Source organism: Trachurus trachurus, assembly GCF_905171665.1.
Source record: "Trachurus trachurus genome assembly, chromosome: 3".
Classification (NCBI taxonomy): Eukaryota; Metazoa; Chordata; class Actinopteri; order Carangiformes; family Carangidae; genus Trachurus; species Trachurus trachurus.
The window spans coordinates 24,528,462-24,555,668 of NC_139893.1; the positions used below are offsets into that span (position 1 = coordinate 24,528,462).

Here is a 27,207-nt window from a genome sequence, read left to right on the forward strand (position 1 = left end):
ATGAAGAGGAAGTGAATAAATACTGTGAATTTCTCATTTACGCAAGTAGATTGGCTGATAGTTAGAAACTGACATAGCTTGCTGAGGAACTGAAACTCTTGCAGCTCATGATTTTCACAGTTGCCAACACACATGTGGAAATAAAAATGCCATTATACAAAACCTTTAATGTGTCATCTGAATAACTGAAATATAATAAATTGTTGGCCATTCTTCCATGATGTTACTTCTGTGCTGATGAGCAAAAGAACATGACCTACCATGTTGGCAGGGTGACATGAGCATCATTGCTATGGTTATATGAAGGTGGTCACTAAATACATAGGGTTTATCCAGACTCCAGACATTATCATTCAGACTAATGGCAGTAAAGGACCTAATCAGATTTGATTCCCAAAGTCATCATATATAATGAAGACATTTTGTCTCTCATATCTCTCTTCCTAATTAGCTACTGGACAGATCCACTGGAATATATAGCAACCTTGACAAAGAAACACAATTGTTGGCTTGTGTTATGAGCTGGTGAAAGACCATGTGGACAGATTTGTCAACTTCTAATTAAATCTGAATTTGAACAAACATAATGGATAAAAAACAGTCTTTATTCAAATGGGTGGAAATTATTAAGACAAAAAAACTTCTATTCAGAACAGCAGACCTTCTGTGGAGCTCTTAAAAGAAGAGAGACCTGTTGCATTTTTCAGAAGCTCTGGGTCAAGGTGTGGTTTCTCAAATAGTCTCAAAGCTAGGGACACTTGCATCGGGTAAGTATACAGTAGTTTCAGATTTGTCAAAACCGTAACTGTCTGGGTACCAGTAATGATTGACTTATTGGGCAGAAAAAAAATCTAGAGATAAGGAACTGAGATGTGTTTGACCACATGAAGCTTGCTTTTAAGTTTGACAACAGTGTTACATACAAATCTAGGACTGGGTTTACTGCTGATTCAGTGAAATAAATAAGCTGCTTTAGCAGTGGACAAGTGATCTTATATCATAGGACTCGACTCTGACATGACAGTCATGGAAAAGATGGTCAGACCACAAGACCACAAGTAGGCCTAAGTCAAGTTTGAAATCACAAGCATCAAGAAAGGTCAGAAAGGTTTTTGCTTGGAGGCTCACAGACCATATTAACGGAAATAGTGAAACAAAAAATAACAAGATCTGATATGTATTCTCCAAAATCTTCAACAGATTGGGAAAAGGTGCCTGATTACAGCAACCTTATAAGATGCAACAGGTTCACCTCACAAGGACAGAAGCGTGAACACAACAAAAGAGCTCACCACCAGCTTGAGTAAAAGAAAACCAGGCAAGTGTGAGAAAACAATTGCATGATCAATATTTGCTATGTTTTATTATACATTTAAAGGCACAGTTTACTTTAAACATAGCTTGCAGGTGCAATGGTTTTGAAAGAGATACATTTAAACTCTTATTGAAAAAAATGTTTGATACTTTGTTTACATAATAGGTCCATTAGATTTACAAAACTTCTGCCACTCTTGATCCCTTATTTTATTTAAATGTTATTCCAAAAAAAAAAAACACATGTAAATCAGAAAAGAAAAAAGAAAAATCCACACGCACATCCATGCCAGAAAAAGCTTTGGGCAGGTGCTTAGCCGGAAACATACATATTATTTTCCTTTTAAAAAAAAAAACACATGTACAATGTTCTGTAAAAGATAAGCAAAAGGAAGAGCTTTACTTTTACAGCACGCAGCCTACATGTCTAAAAGATATGAAAGGTTTACAGTCAAGGGCATTTTAACCTAAGGGTGGTGACAGCTGGCCATAGTTAGTATTGCTATAGTTACACATAGGATGAGTGAGTTATGCAATTCCAGGAAAAGAGATCTATTCAGATTTGACTCCTGAAGTCCTCACAGGAGTTGAAGTCATTCTGTCCTCTATATCTCTCCTCCTCTGCCTCTGCACTGATAGACAGACCCACAGAAAGATGAAGAAACCTGCAGAGAAAAACATATTAGGACAAAATCCTTCAAAGACTATTCAATATATATAAATATAAACTGAGAGCAAACCTTGTGTGGAGTTGAGGATACAGAAAAGGTAGAGGATGGGGTAGTTGACATATCCTGAGCCCAGGAAGGCCAGGCCCCAGGTGGTCCCCATCAGGCAGGTAAGACCTAGCACAGTCAAACTACTCCTGCAAGACTCACGGAACATCTTTGTGCTTCCAGTCTTTGTGTCTCTCTCTTGTACAAGGTTGGACTTAGTCCTGAACACTTGTTTCATCCTACAGATGTTTGAGGCCACTGCCATCAATATGCCAGCGTTGAAGATGAATGTGAGGGTGAAATACACCAGGTTCAGGGAGTAGAAGAAGGAGTTATCTGTGATCCAGCAGCTGTGTGACAGGCAGGTAACCCAAAAAATCAGAATATAGATTTAGAATATTACAGAGAAGACACATCTCAGTATACATGATAAGTATACTGCTTCAAAAAAAAAAACAACAAAAAAACCCCCCATCATACTAGTTGTTTTAGGATTTACATAATTAAGCTCTGCTTTTGGAAAAACAAAACAAACAAACAAAAACAGATTGAAGCCTAAAAGTTGTAACACACAACAAATTACAAATGAGATGTTAACATGTTGAAATTCATATTAAAAACAATTATGAAAAAAATATATAATTGACTCACATGGCAGAAGTTTGGTTTGTATCAGCCATAGTCATTTGTGTAATTCCATAAAACTGTTTGAAGTCCTGCAAACCTGCAGAGACTGCCACAATTACGCCAGGGATTCCTACAAAGCACACACACACACACGCACACACACACACACACATAATTCCCATGTGAAAGTAGCACACCAGGTTATTTCTATAATCATTCAAGTTCAAGTTTTTCTCAATTGCTAAAGCACTAAACCCTACTGTCTGAACCAAATGCTCAGTTGCCTGAACCCACTGATTGAATCAGTCACTCTTTTGGCAAAACCATCAGCACTTTTCACCTGTTTAGACACAACTTGCCAACACATTTTCATTGTGATGCACCTGTGTTGCATAATGCTGAGCACAGGTGGCAAAAGTCAAACACAAGTAAAGCACAGGTTTCATTGGTTGAACACAACAACTCAAGATTGATCACACTTGTGTCTAATGATGTGAGGGAACATATATAAGCCAATTCAGGATGTGGCCTGACCAAGTACAGAGAAATGCACTTCTCATGTGTATATTTTTGTACTTTATTTTTTTACTGTATGTAGGCCTACTGCATACAAGTGCTAAAAATGCACAAGATTTCTGTTTGTTTTTGTACTGTACAGTGCTACATGTAAAATGCACAGGATTTCTGTTTTTTGTACTTTTTTTTTTTTTTTTTTCTTTTTACCATGTACAAGTGCTAAACGCACAGGTTTTTTGTTTTGCAAGAGAGACGACAGGGTGAAGGAAGAGAAGCTGAGGGAGGGGGGGAGGGAGGGAGGGATGAACTGGGAAGAAAAAAGAAGAAGGAAGTATAAGGGGATGAAATAGATGTGGGGAGGGAGGGAGGAGGGTTTTTTGCAACATGCATTTAGCCCACAGTGAACAATACTAAACATTTATTTCTACAGCTTCATGTGCTGAGCATTGTGTTTTCTATTTTTCTATGTAGTGTTTAGTGGCTGCTCAGTAGTGTTTTTAATTTTGATTGACTCGGGGCACGATTTGACAACATAGTTCAGTTTTGGGCACAGATTGAACTGTTTTGAGGTGAAAGTTTGGTTTTGCAAGAAGAGTCTGAGGTTTTGTGAATGTAGCTTGAAAATTGGGGTTTGTGTTCACAGTTTAGAGAAAATGAGAGAAGCTTTCGAGAAATGTGTCTTAGCAATCGAGAAAAACTGTATTATAACCATGCAAGATCATTGTGGTGTTGCAGAATAAAGCCATGACCTTATTACACAATTGTAACCAAAGAAATAAAGCCGCTCCGTTAAAAAACATAGCAGTCATTTGGTGTCAATCACCCAAAAAAAGAAAAATGTTTTTTTTTTTTTAAAGGGCACAGTGTCATCCACCCACAATGACAATGACACAGTCATCTTCTGGCCATAGTCAAAAGGTTCAGAAGTTGGATTTTTCTTTATTCTTCATTTATTAAGAAATGCTGAATCATGTAACAGGGCTAAACAATACTGGTGTCATCATCGTCATCTCACACATAAACACCACAGCACCAGATAGTAGAGAGAAAAGTAAGTGTTCTTGCAACACTCACCCCATCCAGCAAGAGACAGCTTGATTAAGTAGTGCTTGTAGTAGGTGTTGAACACCTTTATCAGCAGTAGATACAGGTGAAGTGCCTCGATAGCCATCCAGGTGAAGCAGCACAACAAGGAGTAGTGCATGAAAGCTGCAACAAACACACACACCCAGTCTGGCTCCACCGTGGCCCCCCACTCAGTCAGCAGGAAGGTTACATTGAGCAGAAGTAAGGCGCCGCTCAGAGACACATGTATCGAAAGGGAGTAATCCATTCTGTGGTTTCTGGGGGTGGAGATAGAAGGAGAACAGGAGGGACATGTGACAAATCCATAGACACAGGTAAGATTCTGGATGTTAAGGTGTTGTTGATGAACTGTGTTGACAAGAATGGGACAGATGGAAACCCCAAATGCCATGTGTCCCCAGCTCATAATATTAAGCATAATCATGGAGATAATAGCCCCAGTTTATCACATCAAACATCTGACTGAGAATCAATTTGATTTCAGTGACACGTCCCAGACTGGCTGGATTGAGTATGTGTGATTTTCACATACAATAGTCTCACTCAGAGTTGGAAGAAAAACAAAAACACATCCAGTCATGGATCACTTGGCCTGACATAGGTAGAGTTCTGGACCCCACTAAAAATCTGCTCAGAATGCAAAGTATACTCTTATACTTACTGGCCAAAGACGTACATCACGAGGGACAAAGCAGTGAAGAAAGCAGACAGGCCACAACCTATGTAACTGAGGTATGACAGTATTTCCCAGTGGATTTCTGAGATTTCTACTCTGACCTACAGAAAAGATGGAATAATGATTAACTCCACCTTAACATACAGATTTTAAATCGACACTTTTTTTTTCTTTTTTTTTAAATTTTTGATACAGAAGGAAGCACCACGATTGTTTATATTAATTTAATACCATCACTGTATTTTTTACTTATTGTATGAAAGCTTTATAAATAAAGGATTATAAGTTATAAGTAATAGGAGGACATGTCAGTCAAATCAAGTATGTCTCTTTACCAATAGGACAGCAAAGGGTGTTGCATGGTTGCATCTGCAAATAATGTCAGGGTGGTCGCCGTATGTCTCACATCCATCTGTTTTCCAGGTGAAATCTAGGAACAAGGCAACTTAATTAGTTAATTAGGCCTAATTCTGCTTGTCTGCTAAGCGAAATACATAAAATGAAATAAAAATGGTATTTGTGGCTGGCAAATGCTACCACTCAATAACCACTATACACTATAATACAATATGTTCTGACCAATCACAAACTTAGGTAAGAAAAAAAACTGACACCTACCGCTCTCATCCAAATAGTGACATTGTAACCATGATTCATTCTGTAAAAAACAAAAATATGAAGCTAATTTGCAATTACCATACACAATGCACAGTTTATGTAGTTGATAAAACAGAAGTGCCACAGTGACAATTACACCATCATCAAACATCAGTCGGTACAATACAGAGGGAACAGGCATGAAATTCCCAAATTGAAATTTCAAAAAGTCAAGATATTCTAAGCATTTGTCATGTGTCACTAGTCTTTATCAAAATTGTGTCAGTCTTATTACTGTAGTAGCACAAACTTAACACTTTTATTGTCTGTGCAGCTCAAAGTAGCCTATTCTGTGTCAATATGTTGCTGAAAATTACTGTAGGTTTGTTGATGTCCCAGTTGTGATATGATAAAAGTGAAATACTGATATCATGTTAATACTATGTTAAATTTGTTTGCTGTGTGTTTTGTCTCTTCTGGCAAATGGATTAGACTCAGATACAGGTGTAGGAGGGTGGAAATATAAATAATTATATATATATATATATATATATATATATATATATATATATATATATATATATATATATATATATATATATATATATATATATATATATATATATATATATATATATATATATATATATAAATAATATGCATTAATAGTGGAAGAGCAGCCAGATGAACTGATATGCTAATTGTCCACTATGACTAATATCTTTCATGGTGATATTAAGGGTAAATTTGATGGAATTCTATACCTAAATGTATTTTTTCTTCAAGTTTGCTGTTGGTGATGTCTGTGAATGCCTTTCGCAGATGATTATAATACAATCTCCCTTCTCATTAACCAGCCTGCCACCCACTACTCCCATTAAGCTGGCCTGCTCTCCCTGTCTTTCCTGACCACTAGAAGCTGCCATCATCAGCTCTTGCTGACCACTTCTGTGTTTTCCCATATTCCATGTTGTAAACTGTTTTCTTGTCTGAATATAACATCTATTACACGTCTGCCCGTCCTGGATGAGGGATCCCTCCTCTGTTGCTCACCCTGAGGTTTCTGCCTTGCCTTGCCTTGCCTTGCCTGATATTAAGAAAGAACCTACCAAAAAAAAGTGTCAATAACTGCTTGCAAAAACAGACTTACTTCATTAGGTCTGTCAGTAAAAACTCGAAAAATCATCTGGATTGGTGGGTTCAGATTTTTAGGGGAGTCCCTCAGTGCTTCTATCCTGAGGACCATGGATGTGATGTTCTCCTGTTGAAACTAAGGAGACAGTTTAAGGGTGTTCATGGCAGGAAATAGAGAACCCAATCTAGAAGTTTTGATATGACATAATAAATATAAAGTATAATTATAATCAGTTGGTTAAAATTCAATATCAGGGAGCCATATAGCTCACTGGGTTGAGCAGGTGCCTATATGCAGAGGCTACAGCCCTCGCTGCAGCCGGCCGGGGTTCTATTCCCCTGGTTGCTCTTGGCTGCATGTGATTCCAACTCTCTCTGCCTCCCAATTTCCTGTGTCTCTTAGCTATTCTACCAATTAAAGGCAAAAAGCCCCCCAGACATACTTAAAAAATAAATAAATTCAATATCAAACACTAATTACCAAAGACGATGGATAAATTAGAAATGATAGAAGATAGAGAACGTACTTGGAACTGGTCGTGCTTCATGTATGTGACCAAACCAATGATCCTCTCCTCCTTTGGGATGTTGCACAAGGCATTCACAGGTAGCCAAACGTCAGGGACATATGATGCATTCTCAGGCAGCAGCTATCAATGGACATAAGAAGACCAGAATATATGGTAATATATATGGGTAATGCTCCTTCTGAATGAACCAGCACCATCTCCATCCGATCTTGTGTACCTGTGGAGCATATAACTTGATCCTGTGTTCTGCAGCGTTGAGGTCAGCATCAGTGATGTTAACCACATCCAGAGATAACATCCTCATTTCGTGAATTTGAGAGCCTCCATTTTCCAAACAGGATGTCTCCATGATGCTATGGATTATTTGTCTTTCCACACTGCAGAAAGAACCAATAAAATGTCCAGTCTGTTAAATCAACTTAATCAACTAAATCAATTAATCAATTCAAGATCGATCGCATAGATTACAAAAGGCTATATTTTACTGTTAATTATATTTGTTATCTTAGTTCAGTTTTCCATATGCTTATATTATAGCTCTAAACGTGAATAAGAACAAAACAGTTTGAACTTTTGACCTGTGATTGTTGATGAAGAAAAGTCATCATAGGTTCATTAATTCATGTGTAATATTCCATGACAAACCATTTAAAAGTTGTTGAGACATTTTATAAGAAGACTGTCTGAACCAAATATTTGTGCCAACTCATCCAATTATATGGGTCTAAGTGGTGGACCAGTAAAGTAACTTCGCCATGGGGCATGACTTAAAAACAAACAAGGATAGAGGCAACAACAAAAGGAACCAATCTATTCAGCAGAACACGGAGGAGTGCATGCAACAAGACTGACACTTACTTTACATAGTCCCTCTTGACTTGATAGCTGCTTCTGAAAAGCTCTACACATGAATCCCTTATGTAGAAGAGTTGAACCATTTCCTTCTGATTAGCATTGTGGCTGTCCAGAGATTGAACCAGTTCTGAGATGGTAGTGTCATTGCATATGTATATGGTGCAGTTGCCATCTGAAAAGTGACACAGGAATCAGACATTTGATGCAGACATCCACTTAGCCTCTTTGAGGATACAGACCAGTTGGGTGTGCTGTATGATGTTAAAAACCTGTACATACAGAGACAACAACTTAGTTGAGAGACAATGACTTACATTGATTAAAGTTATATATGGTCCTGTCGTACAATTCTGTTACTTCAGTATTGAAGCATGTAGATGTTTCATTGGACCATGGTTCCCTGCTGTCCGTGCATTGAAAGACGCAAGGAGTTCCATCCACTTCACATTTCACAGCATTGTTCCAATAATCATGGATATCACCGAGTGATGTATTAACAGTAATTGTACCATCTGAAATGTTGAAACAAACTAAAGAGAACAGAAACACCAGAAGAGAGACCATTGTATTAACATACCTTACGGCATCTTCAGTCACAACAACATGAAAAAAAAAACCTTTTTCTACATGTTTAAAGGTTGAATATGGAGAATGAGCAGAATACCACCATCTATTGATCAAGATAGGACTTGCAACAACAGAAAAAATAATTCCAGCACTCCGTTGCCAGACCATTGCTAAGTGTAACAAACCATTGCTAGGGACACCACTCTGATCAGAGTAGCACAGAGGAGAAGAACTATGCAGGATATAGAGAGCCGAAGCGGAAGAGAAGCTCGCCATTGGACCTCAATTCGGAAAAAGTCTCCATGTAAGTGAATGGGAGTCAAAATTTTATTTTGTGATCCGATTGAATTGTGTCATTAGAGAAATATACAGTATGACCTTAAGCTATTCAACACATCGCATTTCATGCCAAAAGATCAGCAGTTTGTCGTAAAATGGCAATGGAAGAATTTATTTTGCGCGAAGACTGCTCTACGGACTACAGTAACAGGCTGTGGAGTAGCTGACATGGGACAGGGCAGCATGTGGTGTGTGACATACATGACCTGTAGTGTTTCTGGTTATGGATGTTTTGGATTTTTATTTTATAATATTTTTACAACAAACTGCTGATTTCTTGGCATGAAATGTTTTCAACAGGTAGAGGTCATCTTTTTTTCTCATGACACAATTCAATCGGATCACAAAATAATATTTTGACTCCTATATTCACTTACATGAAGATTTTTATTTATTTTTCCCATGAGCGTTACTTCCTGCTTACACTTAGGCTCTCTATTTACCTTATGTTTAATTTTTACTTTCATTAAACAGCTTCGGACTAATTGTGATGTTAGATAAATGACTTCTAACTTGTAAATGCACACAACCGAGAGGAAGCTGAGCAAAACAGCGGAGAAGTGACAGCTACTGGCTGGTACGATGTAAACAGGAAGTCATTGTTGGATCTGTCAACATTTCTTAAATTAATTAATTCAGACTAAATATAATTTTTATGTAGTCATTTTATGAAAAAATATAGCTTTTAATAAGAATTCTCCATATTCAACCTCTGTGGAAAATCACAATAGGCCCCTAATACATTAAAACATACCACTAATGTGATGTTGCCCTAAACCTTCTCCAGAGTTTTCAAGCCCCGAAAGAGATTCATTCATTTAAAACAGTGTTTTGAAATATGAAAGCTTTGAAAAATGAATTTTTTTTAACGTGCTTGTAAGAACCCCACAGAACCAGGTCTCAGACAGTTCTGTTGTGTCTTGCTATGCCAGAGAAGTGTGCTGGCACATGAATCCTTAATATTTGTGACAAGTAAAAATTCAACACAAAAAAAGAATAGAATAACTGATACCTTTTATATTTCATTTCTACCACCTCTAGTGGTCATCCGAAATTCATAGAACCGTGGTTACATACGTAACCATTTTTTTCCAAATTGGTATAGCCTACTACAGTAGATGCACTCTGCTGAACAAAACCTAAACATTCAGATGCAAAAAAAAAAAAAAACAGATGCAAAATAGCCTTTTGGCTAATTCTGGCATGTTTACATTTGTTTAAATGTTTTTATTAATGAGCAATGTCCCTGATCCTTAAACCTTTAAATAAATAAATAAATAAAATTCGTACCTTGTTCTTGTTGTTGTGCCAGTGATTCAGGCAGCAGCAGTAAGAGCAGCAAAGGAACCATTGTTCTGTATGTGTGTGTGATGACTGAAAAAAAAGAAATAACAGAAATAGTAAAGTTACATTTTCGTACATATACTGTATGTTCAGTGTGTCTCAGCTGTCAGTCAGTTTACTTTCCTGTGGTCAGACAAGGAATCAAGGCAGTGCAAGTACCCTCTGCCACAACAATGAAACTCTTCTTCTATCCCCTGTTCTCTGGTTTCAAACTGTAGCATTGACACATAAGGAAGATTAAAGAAAAAATATGAAACAATAACATTAATAGTCCGTAGACACAGAACAGTTGCTTCTTACCTTTGAACAGGAACAGGTGAACAGGAAGAACCAGTCAACCACGAGTGAGCTGTGAACATGACTCACTGGGGGTTTAAAGTAAAATGAAACAGTGCTTGTGTTCGCTCTGCCAGAGGTGGTTGTATTATACAAATTATTTTTTACAGGGCAACAAAATTATAGCAGGTGAGGTTTCATTTGTATATGTACACGGAAATAATGTGCAAAAGTGTCTGACATGGAAAATCACTAGGCTATAGAGCAACAGTTTCCAGTTGAATTTGGTAAAAACAAGCTATTTATTTTTTATTGACATGCCAGTCTAGTGAACTAGGATTACACAGCATTATCATACACACTATATTCTTAGATAATGGCTTGGACAATTAAAGCACCTCATCTATTTATTTGTTTGGTCTTCTAGAACAGCTGTCCTTTTTAGATGACACAGTTGTTGAAGGGGTGCGTTGACAGCATACAGTAGTCCTTATAGTGTCAGTTCTTGCTTTTCTGTAACTTGCACTAGATTCACACAGTTGTAAATAGAATGTATATTCATGTATATTTTGTTTTGGATAAATAAATCCCTCACCACAAAGTTTCTATGAATACAATTGGGTATTTCAACACAGATCAGCCATGAAATCATGACCACTATGGTGAAGTGATTAATATTGATTATGTTTTTACAATGACACCTGTCACTGTCGGATAGGCAGCACCCAATACCTTAACTCTGGCCATAAGCCAGTTATGGGCTTCTCCCCTACAGTTTTGCTCACCAACATCGGTATGAGTAGTTCAGTGCTGTTTAAGTCTTTGGGTCAAGTATGCTCAGATCAATTTCAACCCGACCCTGGAATGGTAATTCTGAGCGGTTGGTAGCTCTCAAGTCCAATGTTTCCTCTGTGCTTAGCAGATCACTGATTGGTTTGATTGGAATGTTAGGTACGATTTTAATTTTCCATTCTTCACCCATTATTGACACCACCCAGATCCCAGAGAGCTTGAGTCTTTACTTTGTGTAATGACTACCAAAGAGACACCTTCTGTCTATTAGCTGTGCAACATACTTGTCTTTCATTGGCCCATTGCATACAAAGAAGGCTGTTCCCAGGATGGTACTGGGATGCTATTGTGTTGAGTGCAGGTAAGGGTCTTTGGTTTACCTTTGAGTTTTCAGGTTCTTTTGGTGATGAGGTTTGCAGTACGTTTGGATTGGCTTGGGACTTTGGTCTTGTCATGGTCATGACTCGTACGTCTGCACAACCTCCATCCGTTTCCTGCTGCTGTCTGTGCATCCCTGCATCCCTTGGATCACTGAGTATCACTGCCACACTTGAAGCAATGATAACAGCTCAGTACATGATCCTCTTGGCATGCTTTACAGTGCCTTTTGTCCACCTAGGCACAGAGTAAACTGACTTATCATAGGGACTAGTTGCAATGACTCTGAGGCTGTGAGCTCCTTGATAGCAACATTATCCTTCCAGCTTAACGAACAGGTTTTTTTTTCTTTTGTCTGTTTAGTTGTTTTTACTCAAACTGATTCTCTCTGGAAGGAGCCATCACTCTCAACTGCCTCTATCAGGCTCTGACAGTGGTTTTCACTCTTCAGAGCCCGCTCATTCTTGTTGTACTGTACAATCTGCATTTTTTCCAGCAGCAGTTCATCACTATTATTCACATTTTGCAGATAGATTTTCATCTCTGCTCTAATGCTGCTGTCCTTGACAAACCTGCACTAATGGATTGAAAGCTCTGGCTCTGCACTCACAGGCAGCACAATCTGATGAAAACAAGACATTCTGACAGGAAGTCCAGCATTTGAACTAGGAAATGGTGTTTTGCCTGGCCCCTGTGCAGCATTTGTCAACTGCTGATATAAATCAGTGTCATCTTTTTCTGCACAATGATTTCTCATAATTTGTCTCAGAGTGAGCAGGGTCTGGTCAAATTTTCCATCCAAATAGCTCCTCAGCTTTATTCCAGGATTTATTGCCCGAATCACTGCTTCCACTATTTTAAATTCAGGGTATCCTTGTCTTAAACGGTAAAATCGTGGTGGTGTGGCGAGTCTCTTTCTGATGGTTGCTCTAGGTCAAGATGGCGATATAGTCCGCTCCGCTGGAGTGTTCTTTCCATCTCTCTGAACCTTGGCTCTGCTCTCTGGTGCACTGTCCTCTCGTGCCACAGTGACAACATCACTCAAGTCCAGTAGCACAGATATGCCGCTGTCTTCTTGGTCGAGCACCACCTCATTTTTCACAGAACTTCATGACATGGCCTTAAGGTCCCCTTTGTTTTAAGCAGTTATAGAGCTGTACTCACAGATGTGATGTAACTCCTCCACTGTTAGTGGACAAGGGGTTTTTGCTGTCTTTCTTCTTGGTGGCTTATCCTTCCACAAGAAACCTGTAAGCAATTTATTAATTTCTTTAAACTAATGTCGTGGACATTTTAATGGTATGGCAGATATTAGAAATGGCAGTCTAGGTAGGATATTCATTTTAATAACTTCTACTCTGCCCCATAAAGATATGGGCAAAACTGTCCATCTCTTTACGGCCTTCCTGATTGCCTTGCCTTTTTTTTATTCCAAGATATCTCATGCCATGAATTCTCCACTGGAATGGGGCAGAACCAAGATGTGACGAGTAGGTCCGATGGTTCAAGGGGATAGCTTCACTTTTAGTATAATTTACCTTATATCCTGATAAAGCCCCAAATGCATCAGTCAACTTCATCACCTGAGGTACAGACTGGGACGGTTGTGTTAATATTAATAATAAATCGTCCGCAAACAAATTAACCTTAAAATAATATCCCCCGATATGTACACCAGAAATGTTTGCCTCTGACCGTATAGCACAATACATTGCTTTCTGTAAGTAAGATCTGCTCTCCTTTCAGGCAGGTCTTACACTAACGTCATAGATAACACAGCATACCTCTTTTGGAGTTCATGCCAGTGGTTAGCTGGTGAAAAAAGGGGGACCTACACAGAATCAGGGTGGTCATAATGTTATGGCTGATCAGTGTATGACAACGCTTTAAAGTAGCACTAAACTAAAGTAAAAAATAATGATGTCTAACTTAACAGTATTCCCCCAACTCTTTTTATTTATTTGTTTCTATCTGCTTATAGGTTAAATAAATTATGTTGGCTTAAGCAGGATCTGGCAGGTGGTTAGCTTAAAGCATAAAGACTGAAAATGGGAAAACGTTCGGCTCGCTGGGCTCTGTCCCGGAGTCCCCCACTGGTTGCATGAAAGGACAGCTGTTTGCCGACTGTTTCCAGGCGTCATGCATAACGAAGCCAACCAACTGCTGGGTATTTCCACTCTAAGCACAGTTAAGTAAAACAAATTTAGGCTCAGATTCACTTCCCAAAAGACATACACACACGGCATCCCCTCTCCCATGATGATTGCATGACCACGCCCTTATTCTTTGTTTCAGGCATGCCTCTGTCTACTCCTTTCCCTTTCACACTCACACACACACACACACACACACACACACACACACACACACACACACACACACACACACACACACACACACACACACACACACACACACACACAAGGTGTAAGTCTTAGTTGTTGGTGCTGTTTGTCTCTCCCCATGTCTTTGTAGCTGAGTTTTTCTTCTTCCTCATAGACATCACAAACCACAGGAAGATGAGGAAACCTGTGAGTCGGAAAGAGAAGTGCAGAGACAGTATCGGAGAATAGCATCTTGCAAATTATGAAAATGCCACTGACAGAGTCTAACTTGTCTGTGACTGTGCCATACTGTCATCAATTACAATTTTAAGTATCTAAACTTGAAATTGCAATTGTCTTACAACAAATGAAGCTTTTCCTGTTATCGTGTCTGTTTGTAACAGGGGCATACTGTAGTCCTCAAACTGCTGTACAAATTTGTGTATCCATTACACATTTACAGCCAGGTAGGCATATTGGTGAGGAATGGACAAAGGGTTACAGTTCTTCTCCTAACCAACTTAGCTGTGAATAAATGTGGTAATACAAAGACTTGCTGTGTTTAGCCATCTCTAGCTACATGTATATGGAAATTATGCCCTTCCTTATTCGCATTCACATAGCCCAATCTGAATGTACCCTGATACATTTTCTACAACACAGAAGTTACAGTATGAAGTTAATCAATAGGTACCCCAGGATATATATATATATATATATATAGCCTATATATATATTTGCCCCATATAACCATTTATTTCACATTTACAGCAATATCATCACATCATACAGCTGAACATGTGGAAGTAAGTTATGCAGACCTTGCAGTGAGTTCAGGATACAGAAGATATAGAGGCCCGGAGTGGTCAGGTAGCCAAAGGAGAAGAATATCAGGCCCCAGGAGATGCCAAGCAAGACGGTGAGTCCCATCAGTGTAAAGATGTCTCGCCTGACTCTGTTTTTACTCTGGGTGCAGTGGCAGGTAACAGGCAATCAGAAACTATCAGTTAGAGACCATGAAATATATGTAGTCTGGTGAAGTCAACACCAAAACTACCTTTAACCTATATTAGAAAAGTCCTCATGGACACACATTTAGATTAATACCAAACTTATTTACCAGACATAAACATACAGTATGTATGCAAATAGGGGAGCAGAAAGCTAACATTGCAGCTTGATCCTTACTTCATTGCCATGGTGGAAAGTCAGTACACGTTTGACAGTCAACGCGAACAAGCAGACATTGAAGATGAACACCAGGGCAAATACTCCCACTGTAGTCACCATCTTTACTCTGTAATCGGTTATATAGCATCTGCAAAAAATGTCCAAAATAGGTTACAATTTACAAACTCACATGCCGACAAATCAAACATTGTGATATCAAAATACAAATTCAGCTGAGAACAGTTTTTTGCTAACTGGAGTAATAGTATCTGTGGATGTAGTATGGGCTCAGTGTTTTAACTTTAGGAACATTAGATATTTGGTAACGTGGGGTTTGCTGCCAGTGAAATGGAATGGATTTTTCCTCTATAAATGTACCATTACTCTTGTAACTGTCAATGGTCCTCAATTACACAAACACTCTGATGCACATGCAAAATATTTTGCGTACAAGTTATTTATTAGTCTAGATTGTGTATGCTTGCAAATTTGTCCCACTTCCCCTTTACTGTACATCAAACTGCTGTTGTTGTTAGATGAGTCCAGAGAGACACGACCATAAGCATTCTTGTCTATGATGAGCACCAAGATCACAATGACTGCAGGAATACCTGCAGGAAACACAATGATTAAGCAAGGCACTGATTCTTTCAGTCAACAGACCAATACTGATAACTTGTGGGTCTACTCACCCCATCCCAACACAGCAAGTTTGAGGACGTATCTCCGGATATAGATATTGAAGACTCTGACTATGAGAAGATAGATGTGGAAGCCCTCCAAAGCCATCCAGCTAAAAGAGGCCAGCAGGGAGTAGTGGAGACAAAGAGCCATATAAAAGCAAAGCCAAGCAGAGGACAGAGCTGCCACTGCATTACTGGGGAGGAAGTGGATGTTGAGTAGGATTAGGGCAATGGCGAGGTTGATGTGGATCTTCATAGACACATCTTCTCTGACATTTCTGTCAAACAGAAAAATGGATCATTGTTAAGGCTCAAATTATGCAAGATCACCACCATTTTCCACAGACCTTTTTCCATTTTAGTCTATCTTTATCTATATAGTTTGTCTATGAAATCATCTTTTGCATTATTAGTTATTAAAGTATCACAAATTGTTTATAAGCTGCATCACCGTGTAACAGGATAATTTATCATTGTTATTGTAAATAATCATTTATTTTATTTATTCATTTTTTATATGTTTTCAGTGACCCCCATGAAATCCCTCTATAAGGATAAATTGACATTTTGGAGCAGTAGAAAGAATGAAATGTTGGTGCTTTAGCTGAATGTAGTAAATGATGGTGTTAGGTGCGGAAAGTAATTCCCCAATGAAGAATAAAGTACCTGTTAATGATGAAGAGGAAAACAGTGATGACCAGGGCAAAGAGAGAAAGACTACAGCCAATCAGAGTGATATATGTCAGAATCTCCTCGTCTGTAGATGAGATCTCAGCAGCGATCTGGAAGGAAAATGCATATGAACTTTTTGTAATGCTATTATTATTTCTGAATAAAGTTGTATATTTTTTAAAGTTCTATCAGCTCTCTGGATTTACATAAAATATTTGTACTTAATAGTGTGATACAAATAAATATATGATCATATTATATTATATTATATCATATTATATAAAATTAGATTATAGAACATGACATTGTAAAAAGCAGCTCAACCAGCATCAAGCATTACTATTAAATTGCCCCTTATACATAAAAACATCAGTCATAACAATCCCACAATATAACAGATAGATAGATGGAGTATAGAGCCTTGTATTTTCTTTGCTACTGTTATAGTTAAAGTTGGTATTTGAGATATCTCATAACTGATATCTTTGACTTGGAGCCACTATGGGTTGAATTTAGTTCAAGTTAAACTCTTGCTCCATCCTGTGGTAGCATCAAAAATTACATAGTAATTCATACTACAACTCAGTGTATGCTGTTTATTTGAAGAATACATTCATGTTCATAACAAATTAATTTCTATATTAGGTTATGCCAGTTTACTGTGTACAGTCATTCTATACATGACTGCATAATGTCCAATATAATGATAATAACACTCATATCCTCAATAACATAATGTGCAATAATAATGTGGTAATATAGTAATACATGTATTTTATTGAGATAATATCCATCTATTGTCATTAACATACAAACCACATGAACAAGGGAGGGATTTTAAGATGCACACTAAATAACAATGTACTCTAACACAGGGGAGCTTGTTTCTCATGGGAACAATGATTTATTTTTCTTTGAAGCTAATTTTTATTATTACTATTTTTTAACATTTTCTCACCCTAGTCATGGTATATTGTCATTCAACTGAGGTTTTGCTGTAGGCCATTCCTACCATAAGCACGCCGAAGTATGTGAGGTGATTACAGGAGCAGGTGATCTGACTCTGACCATGGACCCACAGTGTTTCGCAGCCATTAGTACAGGTTTCTGGTAAGTCAAACAAAGACTTATGTATTGAATGTTTCAAATGCTGTCAGTGAAAACCACAAAGAATCTAATATCCAATTTGATCATCCTCATGAAAAATGAAATAGTGGTCTCAATCATTATTATTCAAGATAAATCTAAAGCTTTGTCACTCACCTTTTGTTGAAAAATTATAGAATACACACTTGAGGTTTTGGGTCTCCTGTGACACAAACAACAAAGATACAAATATTATTCAATGAGACAACATTATATGATGTAAGAGTAAATGATCTGTGAATCTAAGCTGCAGTTACTTGTATGTCCATTGTAAGATTCATGGTGATGTTGATACGCTGTTGCAGTCCTGAAATGTTCTTCTTGCCCACGCTCAGTCCAATCAGTCTATTCTCATACAATACATTGGAGATTCCAAACAGGGTCTATAGTACAACACCCATTCAATTAGTTTGATGGTTGGTGATGGTTGATGGTATCCATGACAGTTTTTGTATTTGATCACCTTAAGAACCTTTACTGGTTCAAAACTAGAAAGCCAGTGATCTTCTAACACTGCTTAATATTGTATGTCATTCTGGGGTACCCTTCTCATATTGCAATAAATTACAATTTGCATGTAAACTGTAGAGAGCAATGGTGAGGACAAAAGAGCAAGAACTTGTAGTAGTTAAAAAAAAAGCTATTTGTTCCCCTCTTTCTTTGTCTTGCTGCATCATTTCATTTGAGGATACTGTTTTTTGCTGCCAACCGACATGGCTTCCTCTTTGATTTCCGCAAAAGAGAACTTTATTCGTTATTGGAAAAAGTGTGTAAAATCTCTTGTGTAAAATCACAACATTTTAACTCTTACTAATAAGTTGCTCTAGGTTGCCTATTACATGTATGTGCCACAGTTGGTGCATTTGTTTGGCCAGTTAAAGCAAAAATGAGGAGCCCTACCCCACCCCATTACAACCACACATTCAAAGTGTGTGCATTTGAAGTTATGATGTAATAGGAACAGTCTAGGTCTAGATTTTTAAAGATATAAAAACACAAACCCACACCACAGGAAATGACTTATCTAGTCTAAAAACCATCAGTGATCTCAATGGAAAACCCACACACTGTACATGTTCACTACCACCACCACTACCAAATAGCATCTGCAAACTGACATTTACAGTGTATTGAAATGAACAGAGACTGAGCTACAATTATTTAGCACCTGTTACTATGGAAAGAACAGCAGTTCAAAATTGAACCAGGGGAGCTGTGCCACAGTATATATATGGACAACTTGAGCCCCATGTTTTTTCAATCAAAATGAATTATTAAACTAACAACTCAACAAATGAAGACTAAGCAAAAAACAAACCATCTAACATACAAAACGAAGAAGGATCCCTTCGCTGCACAAACAGAACTGTATCGTTGTGTCAGTGGCTCTTTCAGATTCTTATCTACAATATTTGGAATACATTTGTGTGGTTGCTGACCCCATTTGTTTGTGATCCTGAAATCATGCAAAAGACCAAAGTGTTGTCTGGTCCAGTAGCCAACTCTCTCGGCAGTTGAACTCTCACTGTGGTGTTGGTGATAGATGGGTTTGAGGATGCCTACATCAGAAAAAGAAGGGGTGCAAAGAGCAGGAAGAGAAATAATGAGAAATATTTGTATACAGTAAGAATACTGCAACTCAGAGTATATTTGCAGATTATGAAGTGACTTGCATCATATAAGGTGGTCCTTCTAAATGGGTCATTTGCTTACCATTTGCAAACATTTCTGAAAAAGTCACTGACAATGACCGCTGTTGTACAACTAGCTTTGGTGATTGAACTGTATACATACCACTGAAAACTCAACATGAAAAGTATAATATCTTCAAATTTATTGAAAGATTTCATGTGAATGCCCTGTCTCCCTCCATTTTACCACACAGTCAGATAGCTAAACATTTAAATGCTTGTGTTCCATAACAAGGTGTATACAAGACTAGAGCCCTGTGCTAAATGTTTGCATGTGAATATTCTCACTGTTAAAATGCAAACGTGCTGAAGTGGGGATCATATTTTACATGTTCACCGTGTAACTCATATGGCCAACACACATGAATGTATTAAACAGATATTTGTAAGATGGAAGGAATTTAAAAGGACCTATAGGAAATCACTACAGTTATTAAATCCATTCTAAAGAGATGAGGCATCTCACTTAAAGCTAAACACCATCTTTATGCCAAATTCTGTGCAAGCTTTATTGTCCTGCTAAAAACCTGCAAAAAAATTATCTATCATAATCTATCTATTCATATGACTCTGGTTTGACTCTTCAAGTCGTATAAAACATATCCTTACCTCTGTCTCACTGGCATAAATTTCAAGTCCTTGGAAGTTGGAACTGGGTTTGTGGAGGAGAGCCACCAAAGAACCAACATGCATGGAAAAAGTATCATCCACCTCTGTCCCCTCCAGGTATTGTTCTAGCTCCTCTACAGCTCTTATGGCAAAGAACCAGAAGTTGTTCTTTAATTCATCACAGTTTTAAACCCCAACTTTAAATCTAGACACCAAATGTCTCAATCTTCAACATTAACACATACTATAGCCATTGTAATTCACAAAGACACACAAACAGTGATCAAAATTCCAAAGGATAAAATATTCTTTGATATACAATTAAAATGTTTACTTGATAGATTCATTGACTTTTCCTTTGCTCAAGTAGTAGTTTACACGTTGCATACAATTTCTGACATCTGGAGAGGAAATAATTTGTGAACATTTGTAGAAATTCAATGAATTTGAATTGTACACACACACACACACACACACACACACACACACACACACACACACACACACACACACACACACACACACACACACACACACACACACACACACACTTATGTATGTACAGAGTATCAAACCAATCTTACTTGATTCAGTTTCAGTGTGCACATCCGAACTCTCAGTGCCACAAGCCCTACAGGGGCCTACACCACTCGACACCAAAGACAAGAGCAGCCACCCGAGGAGCCACCACTTCATTCTGTAGGTGAAGGGGATCAATTTTGAATGAAAATCAATCTGTGTTTTATTAGGAGACACGTTATGAAATAAATTATGTAGAGTGATAGAGCTTTACATGTTATCAAAATATCACTATTGACAAGTTTCAGCCATTGGCCTTCCTCTGATTATGACTAGATACGTATGACAGTGATGGCAATGACCTACAGTAATTCACAATGCAGCAGACCACACCCAAAAGGGAAATTACTGTAACACTCAAATAATGACATGGAAAAGAATCAGACTTAGTGACTTTGGAAAATAAATTTGTAGTTTAAAGAATAAAGGAATCATGCATAAAATTAAAATATTACAAGAAAGGTTTAAAAGTGAAACGATCATTACTGTAATAGCTTGCTGTATTTTTCTGATGTGTCATTCAATGTATGCCAAACTTATATTAAATTTGAATTCCACACTCACTGAATGTACCCACTCAAGTATAATAAGTACACACAATCTCCAAAACACACAATTCATCACAATTGGGCAGCAAAAGTATCAAAGTAATTTCCATACAACTGGGTTAAAAAATATATATATAAAAAAAAAAATATATATATATATATATATATATCCCCCTGTGCCTTATATTAGCATCAGTGTAGTAATCTATGTGGTTCTAAGAAGAACAGCCTGCTTACCTTTGTATGTTGGTGAGTTCCAGTAGAAATAATTAGTGTGAGAATAGAGAATACAGCTGATGTGACAGCAGGACTAAACCAAATGAGAAAACCTGTTGAAACCAAACAGCTTCATAGGAAGTAAGGGAAGTGGAAACAACCCCAAAACAAATCATGTAAATGATATTCTGAAATAAAAAGAGGAAGCAGCAAAGTTTCTCTCTAACCTCTCTCCACTAAACCCACAGTGAATGAATTTAATTTTTAAACAAAACAAATATAGTGTAGCCTACTCTCAGGACACTGAGATTTCTGTCGACACATTCAGCACTAAATTTGTAGATTTGTCTGGCTGAATTATCACTTCACCAATCAACATCACTTGTTTTATGGCTGCACGTCACTCATCTCACCAACAGAGGGGAGTAACACATTACTGTAAAAAAAAACAAGTCAAACATGAACATGGGGGTAGAATGCATGAAAGCATTTCATTTTCCCACTCCAATCAAGAAAACAAATCTGGGAAGCGAAAGCTATTTACAAAATGTATTTCTCTAACGGGAGAACGAATAAAGTGCCCCACCTAAAACGTTTAGACATTTTACATGATCATGCAAACCTAATTCTTTCTTACGTAATATAGTTTTACTTTATGTTTGTCAGTTGTGACTTTTTTCATGTTTTCACGCCATTATTAAGAAAAGAAACAAAACACCTGAATCCTCTGACAGGCCCATTTGACTTGATGAGGACGTGATGAAAGTGTTTGGTATTTGGAGCCGGAACGGTCATCAAAAGAACCTGCTGCCTGCAAACCACATGTTTGATAATGACACAAACAAATATGTGTTTATGGACCCACCTGTAGTTTGTGACACCCTGTATGCATTTCAGACTGTGTGTGTTTTATCCATCAGCAGGTTTACTTGCTGGACATGCAGATGTTCCCTTCTGCCAGGTGGCTCATAGAGACAAAATAGAGAGTTGACTTATGGAAAACAAATCTACATAGTGCATATATTGATATTTGTTTTGTTTGGCATCACTGGAACAAAAAAAAGGGAAATAGAATATCATTTTTAAAAAAGTTATTGATTTTGTTTTACATGGTTGCAGTTTACTCTGAGAAAGACAATGAAACAGAGTTTTACTAACTCCGACAGCATGGGGTCTGATCTTACTGTGTTTGGTTGATTGATGCAGGGGTGGGGATTTTCAAGCTGGCAAACTTTTTCCTTTTGCCTCACTCCCAAGAGGAATAGTAAGCAATTTCCAAGCCTCAGTCTCAGACAAAGAGACCAGTAGAATTTGGCTTTATGGAGACTTTACCATTGACCACTGCATGTATTCAGGAAACCATAACACCATTTTCTCCTGTGATGATTTGAAGATATTTCTGGCCAGTTAATCATGTGTGGAGACTGTACTGGAGCAGCACTACACTTACTGCATACATGATTAACTGGCCAGAAATATCTTCAAATTATGCTATCTTGGTGACTTCAGATCTATTGGATGGAAATTCAAGATCTTCATCAACCCACCCCCCCCCCTCTCTCATAATTTTTACCTCTTTGTGTGACTCCTAAATTAGAAAAATAAAATGCCATGATATTACAGATACATTACATGAAGTTGTGTAGCTGTTTACAATTTCCAGTGTTGAGCCAGTAAGAATTAACAACCATTCTACTTCCTTTCGCCCAAGAGCGGATCCACTGATAGGGATCTAATTATGTAGACATGTCTGTCCGCAGTCTCCGCAGTGGGTGCAAATGACAGGGACTGCCCGAGGAACTATAGGATCACTCTCAGCTGCCCTAGCAATCCATCTGCACAGATGGCAGGTGCTTCCTTTTGACCTGGGCACATGTTGCTAATGGCTACAAGTTTCTCTTTTTGTTTTTGATGAGAAATCTAGACAAATAGCAAACTATAGAATAATATATCATTAAAAATTAATTATTGGAAGAATTAAAGCAGAAGTAAGCGATCCGGTCGTTTTGGCTAATGCTGCGTTCCAGGCAGGCTTTTGAAACCGTAAATTACAGCTTCACGTCACAACTTACGACTTTGTAGCGTTCCAGGCAACCCACTCGTGTTTTTCCGACCTGTTTTACCTGTGAAAGTCACTATAACGGCCACTCGTAACTTCCGACCCGTGAACTCGTACCAGATCGAACTGGTACGACTTCACAGGTCGGAAAAACACGAGTTACGGGTTGCCTTGAACGCACCATAACGTCTTGTCAACCGATGGAGTTAGCAGCCCCCGTCCTCGTCATGGATCTATTGGTCGTAGTCCCTACGTCACACAGCCCTTCATGCCGTTCTCTCTCCTCATTGGATAAAAACTGTAGGATACGATAAATGTTTTCTCCTCGGCTCAGAGCAGAGCAGAGTGACTGAGAGACCCGTGTTTCGGTCCAAACACTCTATGTAAGTGATTGCTGTCGGAAGATATAACTATTTAAGACTTATATTAACACAAAAATATCGCTTACTTCTGCTTTAATGGAACAATAAAATCTTTTAAAAACATTATAGGCTATACTATTACAACTTTTTATATTGGTTATTAAGTGGTTTTAAGTGTCATATCTTATCTGTACTTTCCTGTTTTCTTGTGTGTGTGTGTGTGTGTGTGTGTGTGTGTAATGTGGTCTATTACTTCGGTGTCAGTCAGATAAAACACAGGGGGGGAGGGTCATGTGTCTGCCTCGGGCTCTTTTTTTCTGCTCCTTCACTTCCACCTCCTTGACAAGAGCATTGTAGTGGTTAGCTCCGTCAAGTCAACCATAGACACGCAAGACAATATCGGAAATGAGAGTTACTTTCAAAATAATAAGAAAAAAGTAAACAGCTGGAAGTAAACACGTGTGTTGCCCTTTGATTTAAAAGCAACATCTTTTATCACGTTAATTCCTATGTTGCATGTGCTACCATGAATATCTGGTGTTGGGAAACTGTTCCAGAGTTGTAGGCATTTAAGGAGTCACCTGAGCAAAGTCGAGGTGCTTTTATTTTGAAAGTCATAACAGGAACACGTCGGCCCCGTGCTTTTCCACTTGAAGCAGGCATTCCCACGTTAGGTAGGCTACCGAAACACAGGCACAGCGGACCACTACGGCTTGCTCCGGTAGGGATAACAACGTGCGTGAGGCACTGACTCAGGACAGGACCGATAGCGATTAAGTACTGGCCTCAGATAATATCTGCTCCGGAGAAAGGGAAAACTGGATTCAAAGGGCGAAGAAACGGCAAATATATTCTGCTTTTATTATTATTTTATTTTTATTTATTTATTTTTTACAAGTGGTCGCAATACCTATTTAAGAACCGCATTCGCTCTCAGCTGCGACACTGCTTCAAGCTGCTTGTTGTAGGAGTAGCTCATGTGCAGTGAACTTTGAGCTTATTATTCGGTCGTCCGTTGTTGTTTTATAGTTTTGTAACTTTTTTGTTTTACTCCATCAAGCTGAAAAAGCTGTTCAGTCACTGGATGTGAACATGTTACAAGTAGACGACTTGCCGACGCATTTCTGCCGTAGACTTATTTTGCCACTGGCTGGAGACGTCGTGGGTCTTCTGTAAACTGCACATTCAAGGTTACTAATTAGGCGGTGTCTTTGATGTTAATTAAATGAGTCGCGCGCTCTGGTGGGCTAACTTCACAGATAACAGAGGTCATTACGCAAAGAAACGTGAGGCCGTTTGTGATTGATGTGAACAAGAAAATAACAAAAACAAAACTTGCAGTACGGTGTATGGACTCATAGGTTTACATCTGCTATCAGTGCAAACTCGTTGATATTTATGGAGGGTCACTTTAAACCCCGGCTCTGAGTCTGTCCATGTGAAATGGAGCTCTCGTCCGGGGCACAAGTGCACTGTTGAAGACGGTCGTAGCATCACGGCTAGTTTTAACCACAGCAGTTTGACCACGTAATATAAAAGAAAAAGAAAAAACCTCGCCAAGAGACGACAGATTCCTCTCGAGACCAGACTATGGCTTCCACCCCACGGGACCGCTGCTCTCGGTTGCTCTGGAGACGGACCCTCCTCGCGCTGTGGCTGTGTGCGCTCGGGGCGCATGGAGCGGAAGATGTCAGCACCTTCAACGCTGAGGTAACAACACGGCGTTTTAACCGTAGCCCACATTAAATAAAGCTCATAAGCCCACCCAACAACTACAAAGAAACCAGATTTGTAATACTGACTTAATAACGAACCTGTCACCTGTCAAATGATAGTCTCACTCAGAGTGCAATTTGATTGTATTTGCTTAAGTTAGATTAAAATAATATTAACAAAAGAGTGCTATTCAAATGTGTATCTTCTGGTAACGATCGACAGTTCTTAACACTTATCATCAGTATTTGATTTGCTTTTACTAATTTTAAACAATTAATATAGAGCAATACTATTTACCCTTGTAACAGTTTGAAATGTGACCCATCCCTTCAGGACAACACACTGCACAACATCTGATTTATATACCGGTACTTATATTCCACTTGCAAGACTACTTCATTTGGATAGCAAATTTGACTGGTAGGTGTATGAGTATAAAAGTCTAAAAAAGATCCCATCCTCGGAAATGACCACAGTACTGTCGGCACAAAAGGAAATCAGAAATCCTCTTGTCAGGGACCGGCTCTTGACCATTCTCATGTTAAATATACTTTCTCTAATAAGACATATATCCCTGTCCCCATCACTCCTTTATCAAACACCCTTGGTGGTCTCGCTGTGCTAGCAATTAGAAATCATACCCCTTTCCACTCAGGTGAAATGGCAAAAACACAGAAAATGTGCTGCATGGACATGTGTAGTTCTTCTAATCATCACATAAGAGACCACTGTTTTGAATTTAACTTCATTAGTCAATCATCACAGTGCAGAGTGCAAAGTGGACTAGTGGAGTGTGGCATATGAAATTGATCAGCTCGTGTCTCCATCAAGATGTCCAATAGAGGCCCTAAGTCATTTTCACACGGCTCATATCACTTCCTCTGATCTCTTAAGAAGGACACAAGTTTATTTAGGGGTGTATCTATTCCACACCAGTTTTCTTAAGTGTCAAGTCAGAATTTGAACAAGCACACCTTGCATTCTTCCTCCATCAGTCCATTAATGTTTTGAGAGGGATGATTCAGTATAATAGCTGACATTTTAGCAGATTAGCAGAGCTCCTGTTTTTGTTTTGTGTTAGGGGGGGAAGACAGGTAAAGAGGCTCCCATGTCATTAGCGGAGAGCTTGCTTAACGCAAACCCAGTGACCACGGGTTTGTTTGTCCGTCAGGTTGCAACACATTCTGATGGGGTATTAACATAGCTGTGGTACGTGCAGTGTGTGCTAATGTGTCTCACTGAGATGAGCTGTAAGGTTTACACAATGTGTGGAGTGGTGAAAAATTCCTAATTACTTGTTGCTAGATGTGTGTGTTTGCGTGTGTCAGTTAAAATATTAACAAATACATTGTCAACATCTTTTCAAAATCCAGTGCTCCACAGCAGTTCTCGAACACAGAGGGTTTTAAATGTAACGTCTGCTGCTGTATCAGCTGAAGAAAATTAAAGTTATACGACTGAGTGGCGAAGGAAAATCTTGACAACTTTCCAAACAAGATGTCTATGACAATGGACCCAAGGACAAATATTGTCGTCATCATAGCAGGTCTTGCACTTGTTCTGTATTTATTCAATGATGCAGACTTATCACAAAGCCTTTTCTAAGGCGCAGTGAAGAGGACACATCAGGCCACTCGTTGGAAGACCTGGGTTTTTTAAAGTGCACACAAGTGTTATATTACATT

General features: G+C 38.4%; 2 protein-coding genes across 2 annotated transcripts in view; one reads left to right on the forward strand and one right to left on the reverse strand.

Annotated features, from left to right (window-relative positions):
• Positions 1-14,181: 14,181 nt before the first annotated feature.
• On the reverse strand, positions 14,182-19,468 carry LOC311008143 (adhesion G-protein coupled receptor G1; the record flags this gene model as incomplete). The annotated part of the gene is made up of 11 exons (XM_084001578.1): positions 14,182-14,276; positions 14,893-15,037; positions 15,260-15,389; positions 15,756-15,852; positions 15,934-16,202; positions 16,591-16,706; positions 17,609-17,703; positions 17,860-17,905; positions 18,000-18,125; positions 19,246-19,301; positions 19,456-19,468. 11 exons carry the CDS (start codon positions 19,466-19,468, stop codon positions 14,182-14,184), a joined length of 1,188 nt encoding a protein of 395 aa, XP_083857704.1.
• A 5,052-nt stretch (positions 19,469-24,520) lies between these two features.
• mmp15b (matrix metallopeptidase 15b) overlaps positions 24,521-27,207 on the forward strand; it is a 29,343-nt gene continuing 26,656 nt past the window's right edge. The window contains exon 1 of the mRNA XM_083999126.1: positions 24,521-25,516. Coding sequence (XP_083855252.1) covers positions 25,397-25,516 — 120 coding nt within the window. The 5' untranslated portion in view covers positions 24,521-25,396. The remainder of the gene's footprint in view (positions 25,517-27,207) is intronic.